This window comes from Myotis yumanensis, unplaced genomic scaffold (genome assembly GCF_028538775.1).
Source record: "Myotis yumanensis isolate MYYU_CA2020_CCGP unplaced genomic scaffold, mMyoYum1.0.hap1 SCAF_6, whole genome shotgun sequence".
In the NCBI taxonomy this organism is placed as follows: Eukaryota; Metazoa; Chordata; class Mammalia; order Chiroptera; family Vespertilionidae; genus Myotis; species Myotis yumanensis.
In genome coordinates this window covers 36363352-36388994 of record NW_027223757.1, presented here as the reverse complement: position 1 = coordinate 36388994, position 25643 = coordinate 36363352, and the positions used below count along the sequence as shown (strand labels likewise).

Sequence of the window (25643 nt, the reverse complement as noted above, 5' to 3'; positions counted from 1 at the left end):
TTCCCCAGTGCATTAAGACTTGTTCTTTGGAGAATCAATGAACCTCCCTGCAATATTCTACTCCCATTTCTCAATAGAAGCTCTTGACAAGGTAGTGATTCAAGGGGTAAAGAGTGACTTTTAAGACATTGGAGAAGACTTCTTTCATGATCTTTGGCACAGTCTATGATGCTAATGTAAAAGCAATGATTCATAGTGACCCATAGAGCTTCCTTCATCAAAGCAACAAAACCAGATGTGTTACCAGGTACCATCAGCTTTAATGGCAAGCCACTTTTCACTGTTTTATCTCTCAACAGTCTTTCCAATTTCCAAAATGGGTTCACAAAACAAGAATCTTTGATAGTATCAGCATGCTCTTAAAGGACAAAAAAGAGAAACTAGCTTCATTAAGAAACATCAGAATTTCATTCAGTTACTTGCGGAAAGAAAATGGCATAACTTCCAATTCCTTTAAAACCATGATTTGAGACTACAAGGAAAAAATGGGAATAATTCTGGAAGAATAATGTCATCTGAAAGAGGTCTTCACTGCTCTGCTCCCAGTCACAAAACATCCAGATTTCAGAGAGCTTCATCTGGACCTCTCCAATCATATTGTTACTTTTACTTATAAGATTTTGTAAGATTAGTCTTTTGTGTTGGAGCAAATCCAAATACCAGTAGAGGGAAGTTTCCAGCCTTTCTTCTTTCTTTTGTTGTTATTGTTAATCCTCACCCAAGGTTGTTTTTTTCCATTGATTTTTAGAGACAGTAGAAGAGAAAGAGAGAGAGATAGAGAGAGAGAGAGAGAGAGAGAGAGAAACACTGATGTAAAAGAGACACATGGATTGGTTGCCTCCTACACGTGCCCCAACAGGGCAGAGATTGAACCTACAATCCAGATAAACAACCTTGACTGAAATCAAACCTGCGACCCTTCAGTGAGCAGGTCAACCCTCTAACCACCGAACAACACTGGCCAGGGCAGTTCCAGCCTTTCCAAATTAAACCACCTTCTTGTCAAAACGATTCACACTGTCCAGTTTGTTTTCTGGCTAGCAGACATACTAGTAGAGGCTTCTTCAGCTTTGTTGGCTTCCAGCTTCTATTAGCAAAAATATTGCCTTACAAGAAAAAGCATGATTTTGTATCCCTGTACATTTAACCTTTACAGTAAGATCAAAGGACACAGTTTTTTATCTGCTTTCATTTTCATTTTTTTATTGTATTTCAAAAATATGTTTACAGTTTCTGAGCCTTTTGGCTAAGATCAACTGTAAAAATATTTTTCCATTTAAACTAAACTCTACATAAATACAGATGGCATGGTAAATTTCCCTGTACATAATCTAACTAGATATATTAATGATGCATGACACCCTATATTTGTAAAAATACCCAAACAATTTTGACTTTCAGGGGACAAGGGGGGGCATTTTTAAAAAGGAAATTTTCTAAGCAATAGAAAAAATATATTTTTAAAACCTTTTAAAATTAATTACATTAGATCACAATTTAAATTAATTAAGTCAACATTTAACTCAGTAATTCTAAAATTATAAATCCTAAATATCATTAAGACAATCAATATTCAAAAGATGGTTTTCAAGTAATCAACAAGTTTATGCAGCTTTTCTCATCTTATATATCATTAACATCTTTGAAATAACCATGTATTGTTTACATTAATGAAACTATTTTATATTAATATCAATCATCATCCAATATCAATAACAGAATAAATATTTATATCCACTTACTGCAATCTCTCTACAGGCCGACATGGATATTCCTGTGCCTTCAATTTGCTTCAATGCATATTCCTTTTCATCTTTTCTGCATATGAACACAAAAAAATTATTTTTTCTACACATTTTCAGATTTAAAATTATAATTACAAAAACAATGAAAATGCACTAGTCTCTCAGTGATATGTCAACACTCTCACATGCATGCACTGCTTATTATTTCTGATACTTCAACTATAGAAATACAAAATACCAAAATAAATTCATGTCACAATGAAAATACCAGACAGAGCCAAAACATAAAATTCAAAATTGAAACAGAACAGGATACCTAACAAGGCACTGGTTTCAAAAGTAAACAAGCATAGCCCCGCTGGTATGGCTTAGTGGTTGAGTATCAACCTATGAGTCAGGAGATCATGGTTCAATTCCCCATGAGGACACATTCTTGGGTTGGGGGTTCAATCCCCAGCAGGGTGCATGCAGGAAGCAGCCTATTAATCATTGATGCTTCTATCTATCTGCCCTCCCTTCCTCTCTAAAATCAACAAAAAAATATTTTTTTTAAAAAGTAAATAAGCATAAATATCAACTTAAGTATACTGCAAGATAATTCTACTCCTATTTTAATTATCTGGTGTATGAAAGCATTGTTATAAATATTAACTACAAAAATAAATGCCATATATAAACTCCTATATTTGTTTAAAGTAATTTCATCGTATCAGAATCATTTATTAGGAGGGAGAAGCTATAGAAGAATATTGACCCGCTGAGACACCCTAGTTCTCACATAGTATAGGGACCATTGAAAAGCCCCATTAACTCAACATAAAGCCTTGGAAAGACTTGGTGAGAAACTCCAACCACCACCATCTCAAGAACTCTAGGAAAAACCCAGTAGTTACAGTGTATTTTCCAAATAATGGAGGTAGGATTAGGGACTGTGGGGAACCACAGTAGTTAACAGGATGCTTAACCAAGTGAAGACAGCAGTTCAAAAATAGTGATACAGTTCATAAAATAGTAATAGTATATCAGATGAGTGGCTAGGACCACACAGTCTCTTCAGGGTGCTGACACCAGAATCAGCCACACCAAGGCCCCAGCTGAATGTCACAAATGTGGTTCATATTGAGGGTTGTTCTGATAAGAGGAGTATAATCCATACCCTCTAAATTTTGTCTTTTGATTATATTAGAGCCTCAGCAAGGTATCACCATGTCATGATGCTGTTTTGCCAAATGATAGTGGTGCCACACCCTGTCCTACTTACCTATTTCTCATTCTCCCCATTCTGCATTTATAAGCAGATAAATCAGTTTAAGACGTTATTTATAATATGCATTTAAAACAATTTAATGCCTTTTGAAGATTTTCACAAACATCTATGTTTTGGGCAAATAACTGAGTTATGGTTACTTTCCCCCACAATCAGTGTGAAAATTATATCCATTACTCTTCCAGTATATGGCATTCAAGATAATTAAGCAGATCCAAGCAGCAGCCCTGTAGGTTGCTGGTGTAAAAAAGAAAGACAAAGATTCTTTAAAAATGAAACTCTAAAAGCTGGCCTGAAAATTATTCTGAAAGGAAATAAAGAGAGGTTTCCTTCCAACATATAAAGAACTGTATTAGGCCTCATAAACTGAAGTAAGTAATTTGTGTTTTTGCCTCTCTAACAAAGATTATATAAAGTTACTCAAAGACTAATTGCAGAAATTTAATTAATGTCATTTACTGTCCATAACCTAGGACAAGTAAAGTTTAAAGAAAAATTAAACCTTATTTCAGTTTAATTTTTTAAAAAAAGATAATTAAGCAGCATTTTTTTTTACTTTCTTATTTATTTTTGTTTTCTTTTTTTATAAACAGCATTTTGATAAAAAGAAAACACACCAGATATTTCAACAGGATGGACTGCTATCAATTAATAAAATAATAATTATGAAGGTCATTAGAAACATGAAAAATGTTTACCATTAACTACTGAGAATTACACAAATTATATCATATAAAAACATTCATATATCCAGACATATGTTGAGATAATATAACTAATGAAAAGCAGTTGTGTTAAGATAGAGAAAGTTATGTTAATTAGCTTTAGTACTAACATTACATTGTCTTTTAAGTAAGAATTGAAGGAAAAAAGAAAAGAGCCAAAATAATTTGACAGTCAGAAAATAGTCACCTACTAAAACAATCTTTAGTATTTTCTTTTTTTTTTTTTTAAACATTTTATTGATTTCAGAGAAGAAGGGCGAGGGAGAGCGAGCTAGAAACACCAATGATGAGAGGGGATCGTTGATTGGCTGCCTCCAGCACGCCCCCCATTGGGGATCAAGCCCACAACCCAGGCATGTGCCCTTGACTGGAATCGAACTCCGGACCTTCCAGTCTGCAGGCCTACGCTCTATCCACTGAGCCAAACCAGCCAGGGCCAACCTTTAGTATTTTCAAAGTGCTATCTTAGGTATGTTTTCAAGAACAAAGTAAAAAACATGGAAAGCTTAAGTGATAATTTTTCCTTTTTCTCTGTCCTGTTTCCTCCAAACATAAAACCAGACTTTTTCAAACTACTCAGAAGCCACTAAGAAGTACAAGCAGCAGGTGACTGAATGTCATTAAAGCCAAATATCGCCCCCACCCTTAATATAGGGTATCCCAAAAAATGTATACATGCACTTTGAATAATTATAAAGGCAGTGCTTATGAAAATACATTCAATTTTCAAAATTAAGCTATCAGCTGTTGAAGTGTATATACATTTTTTGGTGACACCCTGTATATGTGTGGGTATGTATGTGACAGCCCTTGTGCCTGAGAACTTAACACAGTGCTTACAATGTAAAGTTCATAATTTAATAATTAAATTAACTAGTAGGCATCTATTACAGAATATTCAAGTATAATAAATTATAAAAATAAAATTATATAAGCTTTCTGACAAAATTTTAGTATGAAATCATAATTTTTTAAAACAAATATTTCAATACTATTTCCCTAAATGAAGTCTTCCAGAAGCTCATGTAATTACACAGTTTTATTTTTAATACTATAAAGAATATTACACAATCTGGATAGGTTATCGTTGCTATGGAAACTATAAAATTTTTGCAGTGAATCAAAAAGTACAAAATTAACACATCACATTAATAATGACTTTAGAATTTTACACTGAGGCTGTCAAAGGCATTTGAAACCTTGAGCAGAACAGACTGAAGTATAAGCTTCTTATTCTGAATTATGTGGATAGGAACTAGGAACAAACCCAGCAATTATTTCACTTAATAAATTTAAATATAACTTCCATCTGTTAAATTAATAAAATACTCCAAGGTCTGCAAACTTAAGAATTATTTGCAACTTTCAGATTGAGAATCAAAGTACATATATCATTACCATTTCTCTTGTATGTTAACTGTCAGGTAGTAAGTGATGATATGGCCCCTCTGAAGTTCACCATATGAACAAGTGGCAGAATCCCAGGGGACATAGGAGACCCACTTTCACCATGGTACTATGTCAATGCCAATTTTTGGTCACATGCCACAAGGCCCACAAATATTTCAATGACTAGCACACGGGGCAGGGAAACTTTATGGCTCTCAATCCATGTGAGTGACCCTCTCCAGGAATTCCTTCAAATGGAAGTGATTAGTCATACCCCACAGCTTATATGTCTCAGGCACATATAATATTAAATGCCGTAGGTGTAATTTGTTCTTTTACATAACAAGGCTGAAAAGCAGGTGAACCTTACCTATACAGTTATGATGGTCTGGCTTTTACAGGCAGCTTAGTTCTTTCTTAAAGCTATTTTATTTCTAAATAAAAGTAGTTTATTGTTTACTATAATAAAGACAGACAAAGCAATTTCAAAGCCTTTAGGTAAACTGCTTTCTAAATTTTAGGACATATTAGATACTATGCAAAGTTAGAGCGCCTACATATTGAAAATAATCAAAGGAGTTTACTAAATAAATCCAAAATTAAAAATACATAAATTTGTACTATAACCCTAGATATATTTAATGTAGAAATTTTTTTAATTTAATGACATTTCTCCTATATGTTAGTAATGTGTAGCAAAACCATGCAGGTTTCACTCTCAACAGTCACAAAGAAAGTATTATTCAACAGGAACATTATGTAACAACAAAATAAAAAAGTGAATCTGGCAGACACTGTGACCCGATTACCTTTCCATCTGAGATACTGTGTTCTGAAAAACGCTTGATGCAAGCAGTTCTATAGACAGAAGAAAAACTAAAAAGCACACAGTTGTGCAAATTATAGAAATCATCGCCTTAAAATTTCTACCAGGCTCAGTGGTACTATTTAAATGTAATTTAGGGAAGAATTGCTCAAGCTAAAGAAACAAGTTCAGTAGGAACATGTCTTAAATGAAATCTTAAGAACTGGTTTAATGAAAAAAACAGTCTTATACCTTTCAATAACGTACAAACTTGTTGACCAGCCCCCAGTCACTTTTAGCAAGGTGAAGCACCATGCAGCAGCCTGTATGCAGAGTATGGTTAAGGTCTGCCCAAAACTCCATTTGTTATCATCATAACTAAACAGATGCAGGGCTTTTTTTTGGCTCTTATCAATTACACCATAAGGTATTCAGATCAGCTCTGGGCCATCTTTGGTCCCAAGAACCTTTGACAGACAAAAATCTAGAAGTATCTTTTAAAATATGAAGGAATTCAAGCTCAAGCAAGGCTGAGAGAAAATTTTTAGTCTTCAAACTAATAGTGTTAAAATCCATTTTTGTTTCTAACGAAAACAGAAGTACCTTACTAATTTATTTTACATCAACCAACAAACAAATCCTGAGTCAATAGTGCATGCCCCAACACTATGCCAAGCTCTGAGGATGAATAAAATTAGACTACCCTAGATATCAAAGTTCAAAATCCAGCTGAAAGAGATTCTGGGTGAGTGGAAAATATAGACAAATAACTGATATGACTCCCTCTGCACTCAAGAGGTATGCATAACAAGAACAGAAAGAATGAAACTAATATTTCTTCCAGAGTTTTAAGAAAGGAAATTAACTACATGAGTAATGCCTTTAAGAGAACAGTTTCCAGAAAGAAGGGATGAGGAGATACAGAATTCCAGGCAGAAGTGTAGCATGAGAAAAATAAAAGGCATCTTCAGAAAACCACTGGTATTTAGATGGCTGGCAGCTGGAGGCATGATGACAAGGGGCAAGAGATGAGATTAGAAAAGTAGCCGAACCGGTTTGGCCCAGTGGATAGAGCGTCGGCCTGCGGACTCAAGGGTCCCGGGTTCGATTCCGTTCGATTCCGGTCAAGGGCATGTACCCTGGTTGCGGGCACATCCCCAGTGGGGAGCGTGCAGGAGGCAGCTGATCGATCTCTCTCATCAATGTTTCTAACTCTCTATCCCTCTCCCTTCTTCTCTGTAAAAAATCAATAAAATATATTTTAAAAAAAAAAAAAGAAAAGTAAAGGGAATGGACCATGTGAGCTGTCAAAGAAGCTTATACTTCATATGTAAACAATGTGGAGCCAGAGGTTTTTAGAACAGAGAAAGCACATTAACAGATATTTGCTCAGAAGGATAACTGAGATGGTAGACAAAATATTTGGTAGGTTGCATCAAATGTCCAGATTAGAAAAGATGGAGATTAGATGAGTGACAGAGGAGAACAAATATGGATTTCAAAAGGCATTTCTGAGTCAGAACCGACAGATTTGATAACCAATTTGATTTTGTAGATCAAAGAAAGATTCCGAAGACAGATGAAGTTTCCACTTTGTCTAATTGTGCAAATGATAACACCATTAACCAAAGAAATGATGTTGTGAGAAAAAAAATGGAGACCAGATATTATAAGAGTCTATTCTAAAGGCAATGAAAGTTATATATGAAGATTAATCTATGTAGAAAGAACTGAAATTACAAGTGTGAAAAACAATTAGGAGGTTACTGTAAATGTAAGAAGGTGAGAACTTGGGTTAGTGTAATAGAAAGTTAGCTCCAAAAGGGGCTTAAGACAACCTCCTCATTTTAAAGATGAAGAAGCTAGGCCAGCAGCTAGAAGCAGAGTTGAGACAAAATCTAATTCCAAGTTCAACATTCTCCATAACAAAGTGGTAACAGTAAGACTAGAGAAAAGAAGGAACACTTGTGACAGTAATTTTTAAGAAGGAATTGGCAGAACCAAATGAATAAATAATGATTAAGAAGATTGAATCAGGTTACGTCTGAGGTTCTGAGCTTGGATGATGGGGAGGATGATACCATTGAGAACAAGAGTTGGGTCAGATCTCAGAATATTCTTATAAATGATTCTTTTACATAGAAAAAATTTTTAACCCAAAATGAAAATATCTGAGAAGTTCCAAGAGGAAATATCCTAAAGATGTTTCTTGAGGGCCTATCATAGTAGTTTCAGATTGGAAGGCCTTGAGCCTTCATGAGATATTGGATTAGAGCAGCGGTTCTCAACCTGTGGGTCGCGACCCCTTTGGCGGTCAAACAACCCTTTCACAGGGGTCGCCTAAGACCATCCTGCATATCAGATATTTACATTACAATTCATAATAGTAGCAACATTACAGTTATGAAGTAGCAACGAAAATAATTTTATGGTTGGGTCACAATATGAGGAACTGTATTTAAAGGGCCAGAAGGTTGAGAACCACTGGATTAGAGGAAGCAGCACATAGATGACTTTTTTGGTGCCCAGGAAAAAACTTGAGACAAGGAGGAAAGGAGACAGAGAGAGGAAAGAAGAGATGAAAGAACAATTTCTGAGCACTTCTCTCTCACAAACAATTCTATGAATTCATCCTTCGGGTTCTCTTTTCAAAACTGTAAGAGTAAAATTCAATAATTAAATCATCAGAGTAACAGTATCCAAGATGGTACAGTATGACCAGTTTTTACAACCATGTGTTACCAGTAAGACATTCTTCAAACAATATGACACCTGAGTCTTGCCAACAATTTTTTTTCTTCAAGAAGAATGTTGGCATAAATCAATGTTATATCCCTTTTCTTTAATATGTGATGATTTGGATTAGCTGATTAAGAGACTTCCACATCACACACACAAAATAAGGAATAAAAATCTGGAAAAACAAAACTCAAAAAAGATTAGTTTTACATTGGTGTCATTATTCAATATTATAAACTCAATATTCACACAGCCTGGTAGTAATGATTCCTTACTTGGGAACTCTTTCTTTTCTATGAAATACCCTAATATTTTAAAATTTTTTATCATGAAATTTTCCATAAATGAACAAACAAATGACAGCCTGGCCGGTGTTGCTCGATGGTTGGCGCATTGGCCCGTGGACTGAAAGGTCCCACGGACTGAAGGGTCCCGCGTTCAATTCCGGTCAAGGGCACATACCTCGGTTGCAAGTTCCCTGACCCTAGTTGGAGTGTGTGCAGGAGGCAACCAATCGATGTGTCTTTCTCACATGGATGTTTCTCTCTGTCTCTCCTTCTCCCTTCCACTCTCTCTAAAAATCAATGGAAAAATATCCTCGGATGAGGATTAACCAAAAAATAAAAACAGCTATAAAAGTTCCCGTATATTATTCAGGAGCTAACAAAGTGCCTTGCAAATAGTAGAAACTCAACTATTGTTGCATTGAAATAAACTTATTAGTCTTTTTCAATGATTTTAGAAAGAGAGAAAGGGAGAGAGAAACATTGATTTGTTGTTCCACTTATTTATGCATTCATTGGTTGATTCTTGTATGTGTCCTGCAGGGAGCAAGCCCAAAACCTTGTGTATCAAAAAAGAAATTAATAGTCAACATGTCAACAGCAACACTTAAAATTTAAATGTATAGTTTTTCACCATACTATAGAAGGTTCTGCCAAACCTAGACCACTGAGGAATCTTCTTTTGATAAAATTTAGGTTTTGCATGTTTTTCATAGCTGATCTTAACTACTGTGACAACACAGAATGTGACACTGTGATATTATAAGAAATATATATTTCAATCTTCCTCCACGGTTCCTGGCTCACAGCTCCTAAAACTCCTGTAATTTCCTAAGTGATTAGAGCATAGGAGTATCTTTTACCATAATATTTCATTTTTGTTCCTGGAATAGCTCCAGAAGGATAAATGAAAAAAATTCTTTTATTCATAACAAGCCCCTTTCAACCACACCTGAGTTTTGGAAAGTCCCTAGATAACCAGTGGATGAGTAGATGGTTGTCGGGAAACATTATCAGGTGATTACAACTTTCAGCCCCTCCCACTCCCAAGAGGGGTAACTAGAGGTTGAATTAATTACCAATGGTCACAATTTAATCAATCATGCCTACATAATGAAAACGCCATAAAAATCCCCAAAGTACAGAGTTCAGAGAGCATCTAGGTTGGTGAATCAGAACACATCCACTCTAAAACTTCATAGGGATAAAAGTTCCTGTGCTTGGGACCCTTCCAGATAGAGGCCCAGCCCTATGTATCCTTCATGTGGCTGTTCATTTTTATCCTTTATACAGTATATTCTTTGTAATAACCCAGTAATCTAGTAAGTAAACTGTTTTCCTGAGTTCTGTGAAACATTCTAATAAATGATTGAATCTGAGGAGGGAGTCATGGGAACTTCTGATTTGAAGCCAAGTCTGACAGAAGATGGGGACAACTAACTTGGGGACCCCACCCTTGTGCCTGGCATCTGAAGTGGGGTTAGAGGACAATCGTGTGGGACTGAGCTCTTAACCTGTGGAGTCTGTACCAACTCCAAGTAATTAGTGTCAAAACTGAGTTAAACTGTAGGATACCCCAGCTGGTGTCAGAGAATTGGTCAGTATAGGAGGAAAAAATACATTATCTGGTATCAGAAGTATTCTGGGGAATGTTGGATGTAAGTGGAGTTGTGAATAGAGAAGCAGAATTTTCTCTTTCAGAAAATCTAGTTCCGCCAAACCGGTTTGGCTCAGTAGATAGAGCGTCGGCCTGCGGACTGAAAGGTCCCAGGTTCGATTCCGGTCAAGGGCATGTACCTGGGTTGCGGGCACATCCCCAGTGGGGGATGTGCAGGAGGCAGCTGATCGATGTTTCTCTCTCATCGATGTTTCCAACTCTCAATCTCTCTCCCTTCCTCTCTGTAAAAAATCAATAAAATATATTTAATACACAAAAAAAAAAGAAAATCTAGTTCCTAATACTATATAGTAAGTATCCTTACCAGAACCCAAACCATTTGAACCATTATAATCCACAATTTCGGAAATCAACTTGAAAGGAAAAAAGTCAATTCCTTCAAAGAACTTTACTTGAAACTTTAATCAATATAGCACATAAATCATAAAATAAAAAGTCAGCTATTAGCTATTAAGAAATAATTTTCTTCTAAAAGTTTCCATATAGGTTGACCTGAATTAGTCTGTATAAAAATTCAGGTAAACCTAATGTTGCTAAGTGATCCATTTCATAGGAATGTCAACCTAAGATCAAATTCTAATTACTAGAAAGCTAAAAAAAAAGAATTTAGAAAAATAAAGCTACTGCCCATTCAAGAACAGAATTACCAATAATAATGAGCCAATCAATTCATAATTTATGAGGAAAAATAGTATTTTTTCTTTTAATATTGAATCAACTTTAAAACAAAAATACTATCCAATATTACAACACATTTATAAGTTATAAATAAGTTACATTTCTATATTACTTAGTACAAAGCAGGCATCATTCTAAGAGCCTCAATTACATTAACTCTTAATTCTCATAACATACTGTGAAGCACGTACTTTTACTATCCTCATTGTACAGATGAGGCCACTGAAAGCACAGAGGTTAAGAAACTCACTATAGATCACCTAGTTAGTTAAGTGGATGATCCAAGATTCGCCTGGATCTGGAAGTCTGGCTCCTGAGTTTGTGTGCTTTTAATCGCCACAGTTTCATTTCTTTATATTCCTCTTCTGGAAAAAGGGAATAGCATGTGTCAAGGCTCAGAGACAAAAGAGCACAATGCCTGTGAAGTTCAGTTTAGAACAGAGGAAAGTTAGTTAAAGCTGAAGAAGGAGGCAGGACCAAATCAAGCAGAACAGGTAAGCCCACAGTAAAAAAAACCAAAAAACAAACTGGACTTCATCTCAAGGAAAAAAGGATTTTAAACACTCTGTGTGTTTGTGAATAGTTTGGAGGTGAAGAGAACACAGAAAGACTAAGAGGTCTTTTCAGTAATTTAAGAGATGACTACAGTCTAGGATGGTGGCAGAGGAAATAAAAAGAAGAGGATGGTTCTGAAATATCATTAGGAAACAGTATCAACTGAACATGTGGTTAAGAAACAAGAGAAAGAAAAGCAAGAATGATTCTGTTTCTGGCTTGGATAATGGGGTGACTGTGATGCCATCCACTCAGTTAAGAAAGAAAAAAGACTACAGTCGTTTTAGAAAAATTGAAGCTGAGAGTACTGTGGTGTTGTCTAAATGAAGATGTCCGAAAGGCATTTTGATGAGTCTATACTTAGAAGGGAGATATGGACTGGAGATAGAGATGTGAAAATATTTAGAAATTGAAATTGTAAGAATAGAGGAGAACAGAACTCAAGGACATCATTTAAGAAAATGGATATCACAGTATTAATAATGTATACTACATTATCTCATGCTTAACATTGCTAAGTGGCTTCCAATTATTTCACTCTGGTCTCCCCACTAAGTTCACTGAAAGCTGTTATACCTCCTACAGACCTTTGCAATTCCACAACTTTTACAATATTAATGGCTGTTTGAGGTACTTAACCAACTGAGATATGGAGAAGAGATAAATATAATATTCTTTTTTTTTTTTTTTTATTTTTTTTTTTATTTTCCTCTTAAAGTATTACAAAGGGTATTACATAAGTATCCTTTCCCCCCCCCCCCCCCGCCCTTGACAAACCACTACCCTCCCTTACCCCCCAGTGTCTTATGTCCATTAGTTATGCTTATATGCATGCATACAAGTCCTTCGGTTGATCTCTTACTCCCCTCCCTCCTGCCCCCCAACTCTCTCTGGCCTTCCCACTGCAGTTTGACAATCAGTTTGAGGCAGCTCTGCCTCTGTATCTATTATTGTTCAAAAGTTTGTAATGGTCTTTATTATCCATGAATGAGTGAGATCATGTGGTATTTTTCCTTCATTGACTGGCTTGTTTCACTTAGCATAATGCTCTCCAGTTCCATCCATGATGTTGCAAATGGTAGGAGTTCCTTCTTTTTAACAGCAGCATAGTATTCCATCGTGTAGATGTACCACAGCTTTCTAATCCATTCATCTACTGATGGGCACTTAGGCTGTTTCCAGATCTTAGCTATGGTGAATTGTGCTGCTATGAACATCTGGGTGCATATATCCTTTCTGATAGGTGTTTCTGGTTTCTTGGGATATATTCCTAGTAGTGGGATCACAGGGTCAAATGGGAGTTCCATTTCCAATTTTTTGAGGAACCTCCATACTGCCTTCCATAGTGGCTGCACCAGTCTGCATTCCCACCAGCAGTGCACAAGTGTTCCTTTTTCTCCACATCCTCTCCAGCACTTGTCGTTTGTTGATTTGTTGATGATGGCCATTCTGACAGGTGTGAGATGGTACCTCATTGTTGTTTTGATTTGCATCTCTCGGATGATTAGTGACGTTGAGCATGTTTTCATATGTCTCTTGGCTTTCTGAATGTCCTCTTTTGAAAGGTGTCTATTTAGATCCTTTGCCCATTTTTTGATTGGATTGTTTATCTTCTTTTTGTTAAGTTGTATGAGTTCCCTATAAATTTTGGAGATTAAGCCCTTATCAGATATGACGTTGGCAAATATGTTTTCCCACGAGGTGGGTTTTCTTGTTGTTTTGTTGATGGTTTCTTTTGCTGTGCAGAAGCTTTTTATTTTGATGTAGTCCCATTTGTTCAGTTTCTCTTTAGTTTCAACTGCCCTAGGAGCTGTATCAGTGAAGAAATTGTTTTGGCATATGTCTGAGATTTTGTTGCCTTTGTATTCTTCTAGAATTTTTATGGTTTCCTGTCGTACATTTAAGTCCTTTATCCATTTTGAGTTTATTCTTGTGGAGATAAATATAATATTCTTGATTTTAGGAAAATTCTTTTATTAAGATCCTTTGATCTTCCATTTTCTTCTCTGGGCTTTCGCTCCCTCTGTACTTTTTGCACTAATTGCTCTAACCCAGCAGACAACTGATAATATAGGAGTTACGTAATGGTTCAGTGATCTACTCTCTCATACTCAACACCTAATAGCAAATTATTTTAAGGGGAAACCAGAGGAGGGGGTACTCATTTAAAATAAAAAACAAACTTTGTTTATAGCATTTTATTACTATGGTATAAATTTTATTATAGTTTTATATTATACTGTCAAATCACAAAATACTTGCTGTTTTGGCTCTCAGTCTTTTCCACACTGAATGATGTCCCTGATCTCTCAAATTGTACCCTTTTTCTCCTCTCTCCCTCCCTCCCTCCCTTCCTTCCTATCCATCAGACAATGTCAAGCTTCCAGAAATTTATGAACACTCTAGCCTAAGGCCAAACCTCTCTTCGCATTCTCCAAGCACATCTCTATACTATATACATGACATTCATCCTATACCACTTTGTATGGTAACTTTTCTGTAGTGTGTGATTTAAAGAGCCTGGGGCATAGAATCATATACCTATTATATACTAAGTCACAGAGCTAATAAGTTACTTATACCCACGTTACCAGTTTCTGCATCTGCAAATTGGAAATAATAATACTAACACAGCACAATCGTTTTAATGATAAATGAGATCACATAACTAAGTTATCTAGCACAGTGTCAGCACCCACTTCATGCTCAATGTCAGTTCCTACATCAAACTATAAACTTTTCTTAAAGTAGTACAAAAGAAATCTGTGACTAGATACTTCAATTAGAACATCCATGAAGGGACATAAGAATATGACTTTTTAACAAACAGATAATCAGCAAAAAATTTGAACATGAAATTTGAAACTCACATTTCCTATCTGTACTAAAAAAAAGGGTAATATGCTAATTAGACCGGACATCATTCCGGACAAAGCCACGGTGGCAGGGGCCAAGGCAGAGGCGGTTAGGGGCGATCAGGCTGGCAAGGGAGGGCATTAGGGGCGATCAGGCAGGCGAGCGGTTAGGAGCCAGTGGTCCTGGACTGTGAGAGGGATGTCCGACTGCCAATTTAGGCCCAATCCCACAGGGCCTAAACTGGCAGTCAGACATCCCCCGAGGGGTCCCGGATTGGAGAGGGTGCTGGCCAGGCTGAGAGGACCTCCCCCCCCCCCCATGCACAAATTTCATGCACCGGTCCTCTAATATGGATAATAAGTTTCTATCATTATCATGTATGTCTTTATAGACATCACAACTAATAATCAAATATTTGGTCAATTCATTAATTAGAGGGCTGATATTATTGGTTATCTGCCTTTTCTAATAAAATAGAGGTTAACAGTGAGAGTCTAGAATTAGTTTTTCAATCTATACTTATGCCTATTTCATCTTGAACACTACGAGGGTTGCAATAAGATACTGAAGTATATATAGTGTTTGCCCTACTGGAGTTCACAAGAGTGTAGAGGAACTTAGTCATGTGCATAGTAACTAAATATAAGGCTTTATATGAAAACTGCCTGAATCCCATAATTTAAAATATTTTTATCACCATCAATTTAATCCTACCTGTCTCACAGAAGTTTAGGTGAGGGGAAGGGACTGGGAAGAGAGGAGTCCTCCTCTGACATGATATGAGTACTACTTTACATCTTTTATACTACTGATTAGAATAATCTATCAAGATTATCATACTTCATAAAGAGAAACTAGATGGTTTCTCCACTCAGATCAGGCAAATGTCTGTTGTCACCACTCCTATTCAATCTCATACCGGAAGTCCTAGCTAATACAATAAAATAAGAAAAGGAAATAAGTATGCCAATTGAGAAGGGGAGAAAACTGTTTTTGTTCACAAATGATGTGATTGTCTTTGGAGAAAATCCCAACTAATCAACAAGAAACTCCTAGAACAAGAAAACGATTATAGTAAGGTTGTAGAATACAACTTTAATATAAAAAAGTCAATCTTGATCTGTGTTAACCTAAGTCGGCTGGCCTCACCCTGCCAACTCCTTAAGACCCCACTCCAACACAAAGGTTGGTCCACAGACCCCAGTCGGGTACTGGCTGGCCTTGGTGTACAATGAAACTTTTGCAGAGTGGCCTAGACACATCATTGGCATATAGTTTAAATCTGTATCAAACTGGTGAACACCACTGGCCCCTACCTGGTGACTCGCTGAAAACCTACCTTATGCAATTTATATATTTACTGCCAGAGTCTATTCCAGTGACTAAGCCTAACAGGCAACCAACAGACGGTGGCAGATCTCGAGGTGCCTTGGGCCTTTTGCTGACCTGTCTCTGGACTCAGTGTGGTGGAAGCCAGCCTTGGCATGCAGCTTGGCCCCCTCAGGTGCACCCAGGACCAGCAGAGGCAACCATGAACTGTGGGTCACTTTGTAGCTCCAAACAAGTAGCCAGAGCCAGTCACAGGCAGCATCTGACAATAATCTGCACCAAAGTCCCTCCCAAGAGGCCCCAGAACCAAAACACCACAGGGCAAACTTCAGACCACATCAGAACATGACTTAATTGGCACCACAAATGGCACACCCAAAGGGAGATCTCAGCAGGCACCAGACACTGCTGGGGCAAATTCCACCATCTGGGGTCAACCCCTCGCACAGCAGCTCATACACTGTTATAGGGTCCATCCTCATAGTCAGCCAGCCTGAAGGTCAACATCACCCACAGATGGGCCAAGAGTAATCAAGGCTCAACTACAACAGGAGAGCTCCCATACCCACACAGGAACATTCCTGGAGCACCTACATCAAGTTATCAGGGAGATTGCACCACTGACCCTGTAAGACACCCACTACAAAAGACCATCCTACCAAGACTGGGAGACATAGCAGATCTACCTAACACACAGAAACAAATATGGAGAGGCGGCCAAAATGGGGAGACAAAGAAAGATGTCCCAAATGAAAGATTAGGAAAAAATCTCCAGAAAAAGAACTAAATGAAATGGAGGTAAGCAATTTATGGTTATAGGGATGCTCAAGGAACTTAGGGGAAGAAATAGATGAACTCAGTGAGAACCTCCACAAAGAGATAGTAAGCAAAAAAGAGGACACAGAAACCATAAAAAAGAACTCGTCAGAAATGAAGAACCCAGTATCTATAAAGAAGAACACATGAGAATGAATCAACAGAAGGTTAGATGAAGCAGAGGATCAAATCAGCAATTTGGAAGACAGAGTAAAAGAAAATGCTATCAGAGTAGAAAAAAGAAAAAATGTTTAAAAAATAGGAATAGTTTCAAGGACCTCTGGAACAACATCAAGCGTAACAACTTCTGCATCACTGGGGTATCAGAAGGGGAAGAGAGAGAGCAAGGAACTGAGAACCTATCTGAAGAAATAATGACTGAAAACTTCCCTGCATTTGTCAAGGAAAAAGACACACAAGACCAGGAAGCATAGAAAGCAAGACACATCATAATTAAGATGGCAAAGGTTAAAGACAAAAAGAGAATTTTAAAAGTAGCAAGAGAAAAACAGTTAGTTACCTACAAGGGAGCTCCCATAAGACTGCCAGCTGATTTCTCAACAGAAACATTTCAGGACAGAAGGGATTGGCATAAAATATTCAAAGGGATAAAAAGCAAGGAGCTACAACTAAGATGAGACCCAGAAAGGCTATAATTTAAAACTGAAAGAGGAAAAACAAAAACTGAAGGAGAAGCATACAACTTCCCAAGCAATAATACCACCAAACCAGTATTACAAGAAATGTTAAAAGGGACTTCTTTAAGAAGAAAAGTAAAAAGAAAACATAATTATAAGGAATATAATAACAGTATATAATATACACCTATCAATAATCACTTTAAAGGTAAATCAATTAGCTTGGCCGGTGTAGCTCAGTGGTTGAGCAGTGATATATGAACCAGGAGGTTATGGTTTGATTCCTGGTCAGGGCACATGCTCAATCCCCCGTGGGGGGAGGCTTGTGGAAGGCGGCCAATCAATGATTCTCTCTCATCATTGATGTTCCTGTCTCTCCCTCCCTCTTCCTCTCTGAAATCAATAAAGATATATAGATATGTATATATATATATATATTTTTTTTTTAATAAAGGTAAATGAATTAAATGTTACAATCAAAAGACATAGGATAGCCCTGCCAGGTGGCTCAGCTGGTTGGAACGTCATTCAGTGCACCAAAAGGTTGCAGGTTCAATTCCTGGTCAGGGCACATCCTGGGTTGTGGGTTCGATTCCTGGTCAGGGCATGTGCTAGAGGCAACCAACCAATGTTTGTCTCTCCGCCCCCCCCCCCCACTTCCTCTCTCTCTAAAACATCAGTAGAAACATATACTTGAATGTGGATTACGAAAAAAAGGGCAAAGGGTTGCTACTAGTAAATGGAAAAAAAAACAACACCCATATATATGCTGTCTACACGAGACCCACTTAAGAATGAAAGACACACACATACTGAAAGTAATGGTATGGACAGACAAAATACAACAAAGGATATAATAGACAAAGAAGAACATTACATAATGATAAAGGGATCAATCCAACAAGGGGATATAACTTTTATAAATATTTATGCACCCAACATAGGAGCACCTAAATATATAAAGCAATCTTGATGGACACAAAGGAAGAGAGAGACAGTAATACCGTCATAGTAGGGGATTTTAACACTCCATTGCCATCAATGGATAGATCTTCCAGACAGATCAAAAAGGAAATAGCAGTCTTAAATGACACACTGGACCGGATGGATTTAATTGAAATTTTCAGAGCAATTCACTCCAAACAAAATTGAAGTAGACTCATAGACACAGAGAACAGACTGATGGTTGCTAGAGGGGAGAGGGGTTGAGGAGCTGGATGGAAAAAGTGAAGGGATTAAGAAATACAAATTGGTAGTTACAAACAGTTACAGGGACGTAAGGTACAGCATAGGGAATATAGTCAATGGTACTAAAGTGACTATGTGTGGTGCCAGGTGGGTGCTGGAAGTGTTGGGGAACATTTTGTAGAGTGTATGATTGTCTAGCCACTGAGCTGTGTGCCTGGAAGTAATGCAAAATAATACTGAATATAAACTGTCATTGAAAAATAAAATTTATGAAAGAATCTCTGCAAAAAGACACTTTTAAGAGACTAAAAAGATAAGCCACAAATTGGGAGAAAATATTTGCAAAACATATATATGTTAAAGGACCTGCATCCAAAATACTTGATTTAATATTGTTAAAACTCAACAATAAGACAAAAGACCCAATTTAAAAATGGACAATATAGGGGGGGAGAAATGGTGATGGAAAAAATAAAACAAAATAAGTGAGCAAAAGATCTGAACAAATATCTCACTAAAGATACGCAGATGACATGCATAGGAAAAGATATTCAACATCATGTCATTAGAGGGTTACAAATTAAACAACAAGACACCATACACATCTACTTGAACGGCCACAATCCAGGACACTGCCAACATCAAATGCTGAGAAGGATATGGAACAATAAGAAAACTCATTCATTGCTGGTGGGAATGCAAAAAGATAAGTCACTTTGGAAGAAAGTTTGGCAGTTTCTTATAAAACTAAACATACTCTTATCATACAATCCAGCAATTACACTCCTTGGTATTTACTCAAATGAACTGAAAACTTATATCCACACAAAATCTGCACACAAATATTTATAGCAGCTTTATTCGTAATTGCCAAAACTTGGAACAATCAAGATATCCTTGAGTAGGTGAATAGATAATAACCATGGAATGTTATTCAGTGCTAAAAAGAAATGAACTATCAAGCTATGAAAAGGCATGGAGGAACCTTAAATGCTCATTACAAAACTAGAGGCCTGGTGCACAAAAATCTGTGCACTCGGGAGGGTCCCTCAGACCGGCCTGTGCCCTCTCACAGTCTGGGACCCCTCAGGGAATGACCACCTGCTGGCTTAGGCCTGCTCCCTGGGGGATTGGGCCTAAGCTGGCAGTCAGACATTCCTCTGGCAGCCCGGGAGCCCTTGGGGGATGTCCACTTGCCAGCCGGGAGCAGGCCTAGCTGCAGTTGGACATCCTTAGCGCTGAGGAGGCGGGAGAGGCTCCCACCACCACCGCTGTACTGGCAGCCGTCAGCCTGGCTTGTGGCTGAGCAGAGCTCCCCCTGTGGGAGCACACTGACCACCAGGGGGCAGCTCCTGCATTGAGCGTCTGCCCCCTGGTGGTCAGTGTGTGTCATAGTGACCAGTGATTCCCAGTCGCTCTGCTGTTAGGGTCAATTTGCATATTACCCTTTTATTATATGGGATAGAGGCCTGGTGCATGGGTGGGGGCCGGCTGGTTTGCCCTGAAGGGTGGCCCGGATCAGGGTGGGGGTCCCGCTTGGGTGCCTGGCCAGCCTGGGTGAGGGGCTGAGGTCCGTTTTCAGGCTGGCCACACCCCCTTCAGGGTTGGGGTCCCCGCTGGGGTGCCTGGCCTGCCTGGGAGAGGGGCTGATGGCTGTTTGCAGGCTGGCCACAGCCCCTTCAGGGTGGGGGTCCCCACTGGGGTGCCTGACCAGTCTGGGTGAGGGGCTGATGGCTGTTTGCAGGCTGGCCAAGCCCCCCAGCAGGGATCCTCACCCCATGAGGGTGTGGCCATCCTGGGTGAGGGGCTGATGGCTGTTTGCAGGCTGACCACAGCCCCCAGCCACCCAAGCTCCCAGTGGAGGCTGGCTGGAAGCAGGTATCTGGGATTTATTTAGCTTCTATAATTGAAACTTTGTTGCCTTTTGCGGAGGCCACAGCCAGCCAGAGCAGGCAGGAAGCTTGGCTTCCTCCATCGCCGGGGCAACCAAGCCTCCTGCTTGCTCCAGCTTCATGGCTGCTGGCCACCATCTTGGTTGGGTTGGGTTAATTTGCATATAGTCACTCTGACTGGCTGGTGGGCATGGCTTGGGCATAGCAAAGGTATGGTCAATTAGCATCTTTGTCTTTTATTAGTGTAGATGAAAGAAGCTAATCTGAAAAGGCTACATGATTACAACTATGACATTGTGGAAAAGCTGTAAAAAAACTATAGAGACAGAGAGAGATTAGTGGTTGTCAGGAGGGAGCCTGGGGTCAATGGGTGGAGCACAGTGTATGTTTAGGGCAATAAAGCTATTCTGTAAGGCCCTAGCCGACTTGGCTCAGTGGATAGAGCATTGGCCTGGGGACTGAAGAGTCCTGGGTTTGATTCCGGCCAAGGGCACATGCCCTGGTTGCAGGCTCGATCCCCAATAGGCAGCATGCAGGAGGCAGCTGATCAGTGACTCTCATATTGATGTTTCTATCTCTCTCTTCTCTCTCCCTCTCCCTTCCTCTCTGAAATTAATAAAAATATTTAAAAAAAAAAAAAAGCTATTCTGTATGTTGTTGTTATGATGGGTACATATCATTGTACATTTGTCAAACCCACAAAATATGCAACACTAAGAGTGAACCTTAAGGTAAACTATGGATCTTAGTTAATTAATAATGTAACAATATTAGCTCATCAATTGTAGCAAATGTGCCACACTAAAGCAAGATATTAATCAAAGGGAGATGGGGGAGGGGCAAGGACTCTGTACTTCCACTCAAACCTAAAATTGCTCTAAAAAATAAAGTCTGTTGTATGTTTTTTATACTTTTACTAGAGGCCCGGTGCACAAAAATTTGTGCACTGGGGGGGGGGGGGGGGCCTCAGCCCGGCCTGTGCCCTCTCAGTCTGGGAACCCTCAGGAGATAATGACCTGCTGGCTTAGGCCTGCTCCCGGGTGGCAGAGGGCAGGCCCAATCCCTAGGTGCAGCCCCTGGTCAGGCTCAGAGCAGGGCCGATTGGGGAGTTGGGGCGCCGCCCCGTCATGCACAGAGCAGGGCAGATCGGGAGGTTGCGATGCCACCCTCAGTCACGCTCAGGGTAGGGCCGATTGGGGGTTTCGGGCATTGCCCCTGTCACACTCAAGGCAGGGTCAATGGGGAGGTTGCGGCACCACCCCCTGTCACGCACAGAGCAGGGCTGATCAGGGGGTTGGGGCGTTGCCCCCTGTCACTCACAGAGCAGGGCCAATCAGGGGGTTGGGGCGCTGCTCCCTGTCACTCACAGAGCAGGGCCGATCAGGGGGTTGGGGCGCTGCTCCCTGTCACTAACAGGACAGGGCCCTTCAGGGGTGTTGGGGCTCCGTACCCTGTCACGCACAGAGCAGGGTCGATCAGGGGGGTTGGGGCACCGCCCCCTGTCACACTCAGGGCAGTGCCGATGGAGAGGTTATGGTTCTACCCTGTCACACACAGAGCAGGGCCCGTAGGGACGGGGGGTTGGGGCGCCTCACCCTGTCACACACAGAGCCACAGGGCAATCGGGGGATTGGGGAGCTCCCCCCTATCAGGCACAGCTCAGGGCTGATCAGGGGGTTTGGGCGCTGCCCCGTCACGCTGATCCCGGTGCCGGGAGCCTCGCTGCTCTGCTGATCCCGGTGCCGGGAGGCATATTACCCTTTTACTATATAGGATAGAGGCCTGGTGCACGGGTGGGGGCCGGCTGGTTTGCCCTGAAGGGTGTCCTGGATCAGGGTGGGGGTCCCCACTGGGGTGCCTGGCCAGGCTGGCTGAGGGGCTGAGAGCTGTTTTCCCGCTGGCAGTTGACTAAAAGCTCCCAACCGCTCCTTGTTTTCTTTTTTTTTTTTTTTTTATTCTGGGCCAGCTTTAGCTCTGAGGCCTCCCTGCTGAAAACATGGATACAATGTCCGGTCTGGGGCTGACTGAAAGCCGGTTTTGTTTAGCTTCTTATTTGCAACATAGTAATAGTTGCTTAGAGTTGCAGTTGAGAGGCCGGCAAGTGAGGCGGGGAACGTTAGAGTCTGCAGTTCCTGGAGGAAGCAAGCCTCCCTGTTCGCTTCAGTGCATGGCTGCCGGCCGCCATCTTGGCTGACAGTTAATTTGCATAAGGATACGCTGATTAGCCAATGGGAAGGGTAGCGGTCGTACGCCAATTACCATGTTTCTCTTTTATTAGTGTAGATCTTTTTAAAAATATATTTTGATTTTTTTACAGAGAGGAAGAGAGAGGGACAGAGAGTCAGAAACATCGATGAGAGAGAAACATCGATCAGCCGCCTCCTGCACACCTCCTACTGGGGATGTGCCCACAACCAAGCTACATGCCCTTGACCGGAATTGAACCTGGGACCTTTTAGTCCACAGGCCGACACTCTATCCACTGAGCCAAACCAGTTAGGGCTGTTTTTTATACTTTTAAACCATTCATTTCATCAATCTTTCTCATAGAAGTAGGGAGATGAGGACCTGGAGAGCAGTCTTCCTATGACTTAATATGGGCAGTGCTTTACATATCTTTATACTATTGATTAGAATTATCAATTGAGAGTCTCAATTGGCAACAAAATACACCACACTATATTAGCTAAACAAATATAACACTGAATAATTCAACAGTGGTGAAAACAACCAACTAGCCTGAAAGTGAAATATAAAAAGGCCTTTCAAGAAATTACTTTCAATCTATTATTGGTAAATATCTCGAAATGGCTACTGAAAAAAGTAATAGAAAGGAGAAATGGCTTAAGAGGTAAAATTGTAGCTAACCTCAATAAATACCTAAAAATCATCTATTCCCTCTAATTTAAAAAGTAGCTTCTCTTAATAGGAGGAAAGGAAAAGAAATAGTGAAACAGGGTTGATAATAAAATGGAGTGGTCCTGCTTGGGGCACATAGTATAAATTTAATAAATATGTACTATCCTAACTTCACATAAGGTGCACATCTTGAATATAAGGTATAATGTACAGCCGTTTACTTGATATCAAAACAGATATAATTTCCAGAAAAAATAAGAAAACATTCCTTTAATTCCCATTAAGAATCTAACAACTAGCCATATTATTAACTTTATGTCTAAGATTGCAACTTTGTTAACTACTATAGATCTTTAAAAAAAAAAACACTATTCAGGTATCACCTGAAAGAAGTTCATAAATGGTTTCATAAATTCACAGAAAGCGGTATCTATATTATTTGGCACATAAATGGGAAAACATTTCTTTTTTAAAAAAATAAAAGAGCCAAACCGGTTTGGCTCAGTGGATAGAGCATCGGCCTGCAGACTGAAAGGTCCCAGGTTCGATTCCGGTCAAGGGCATGTACCTTGGTTGCGGGCACATCCCCAGTAGGAGGTGTGCAGGAGGCAGCTGGTCGATGTTTCTCTCTCATCGATGTTTCTAAATCTCTATCCCTCTCCCTTCCTCTCTGTAAAAAATCAATAAAATATATTAAAAAATAAAAAAAATAAAAAATAAATAAAAGAAACATTACCCAAAGAAGCATTATGTCACATTATTTTCTTAAAAAGTAACTCATTAAGAAGGTTTCTATAAAAACATATTTTACAAGTATGTGGGATGTGTTTGTTTCTCTACTGAAACAAGAACTAACTTGAGAAAGAGCGTATTAACAAGTTCTGAAGAGAGAGGTAATTAGCATATTGGAAACTAACATTTTTGGCACATGGGACCTATAGCAAGAATGTCTATCCTCCAGTAATGAGTCATACACTAGGCTGCCTTTCTATATATTGTGAAGCAATCTTTCAGCAAAAGGAGCAGCAGGGAAGAATACAACATATGAATAATAACTTGGACAACTTCCCAGGAAGAAATCATAGTGAAGTTAGGTCTGAGAAAGTTAGATAGTATTTACTACAAATTACACTAACATTATCTTTTTTTAATCACTCTTACTCTTTAGTTAACAGCAGAGAGGAAGTTTTCCTTTCTTTTTTTTTTTTTTAAATATATTTTATTGATTTTTTACAGAGAGGAAGGGAGAGGGATAGAGAGGTAGAAACATCGATGAGAGAGAAACATCGATCAGCCGCCTCCTGCACACCTCCTACTGGGGATGTGCCCGCAACCCACGTACATGCCCTTGACCGGAATCGAACCTGGGACCTTTCAGTCCGCAGGCCAACGCTCTATCCACTGAGCCAAACCGGTTTTGGCAGTTTTCCTTTCTTTAATAGAATTTAGTAATACAGAATAAAATTATACAAGTATTAACTTGGTTTTAATTTTTGTGAAAGTGAATTACCTAATGAATCAGTCTAAATTATTTTATGATGACATTTGTGAAAAGTTCACCTGTCACATACCCACCCCAGCACACACACACAATGACACCAGAAGGCAAACACTCTGCTTTACCTTCTGCTGAAAAGTCTGCAACCTCCAACGCTTGAGGTCCATACACGAAGCCCTCCTGGAATCTATGAACACAGCAGAGGCAAAAGGCAGAGAAGTTTATGTAGATTTAAAGTTACACTGCCCAAAACATAAAATGCCAAATGACTATCACAAGTCTACATATCTGCCAAGGAAATCAGATTTTAGCTTTGACAATGAGCAAATCAACAATATGTTGATAATTTTCAGAGTTCATTATATATTATGCAGCTAATTATATGGGGGGAGGGAGGGAGTTGAGCCTTAACTAATTTATATTCTCACCAACAGAAGTGATTTACACTATGAGAAATGCTAACAGACCAACTATGTATAAATTCATATATGCTGAAAGTAACAATTTAATTTTTAAAAGTATATGAAGGAGGTGATACATATATGAGAAATATAAAAGAAATTAAATGGAAAAATATACTTCACAAAATGAAAGTTACCTACAACTCAAGGTACATTCTTTCTTAGGACCAGAGAGTGTTGGGAATATAAGAGAAAAACAATTAGAAAAAGACCTGGAAATGGACAAAAGCAGAGGGGAAAA

At 39.1% G+C, this 25643-nt stretch overlaps 1 protein-coding gene across 3 annotated transcripts in view; it reads right to left on the bottom strand.

The window, feature by feature from the left end:
• Nucleotides 1-25643, bottom strand: part of CDK19 (cyclin dependent kinase 19) — a 125632-nt gene that overhangs the window by 79910 nt on the left and 20079 nt on the right. For 2 of the 3 annotated variants that reach the window (XM_070417908.1, XM_070417909.1), the window contains exon 2: nucleotides 1743-1818. In XM_070417908.1, the coding sequence (XP_070274009.1) occupies nucleotides 1743-1818 (76 nt within the window). Of the gene's footprint in view, nucleotides 1-1742; nucleotides 1819-25066; nucleotides 25123-25643 lie in introns of those variants that run through there. The other variant, XM_070417910.1, reaches the window with a different exon arrangement.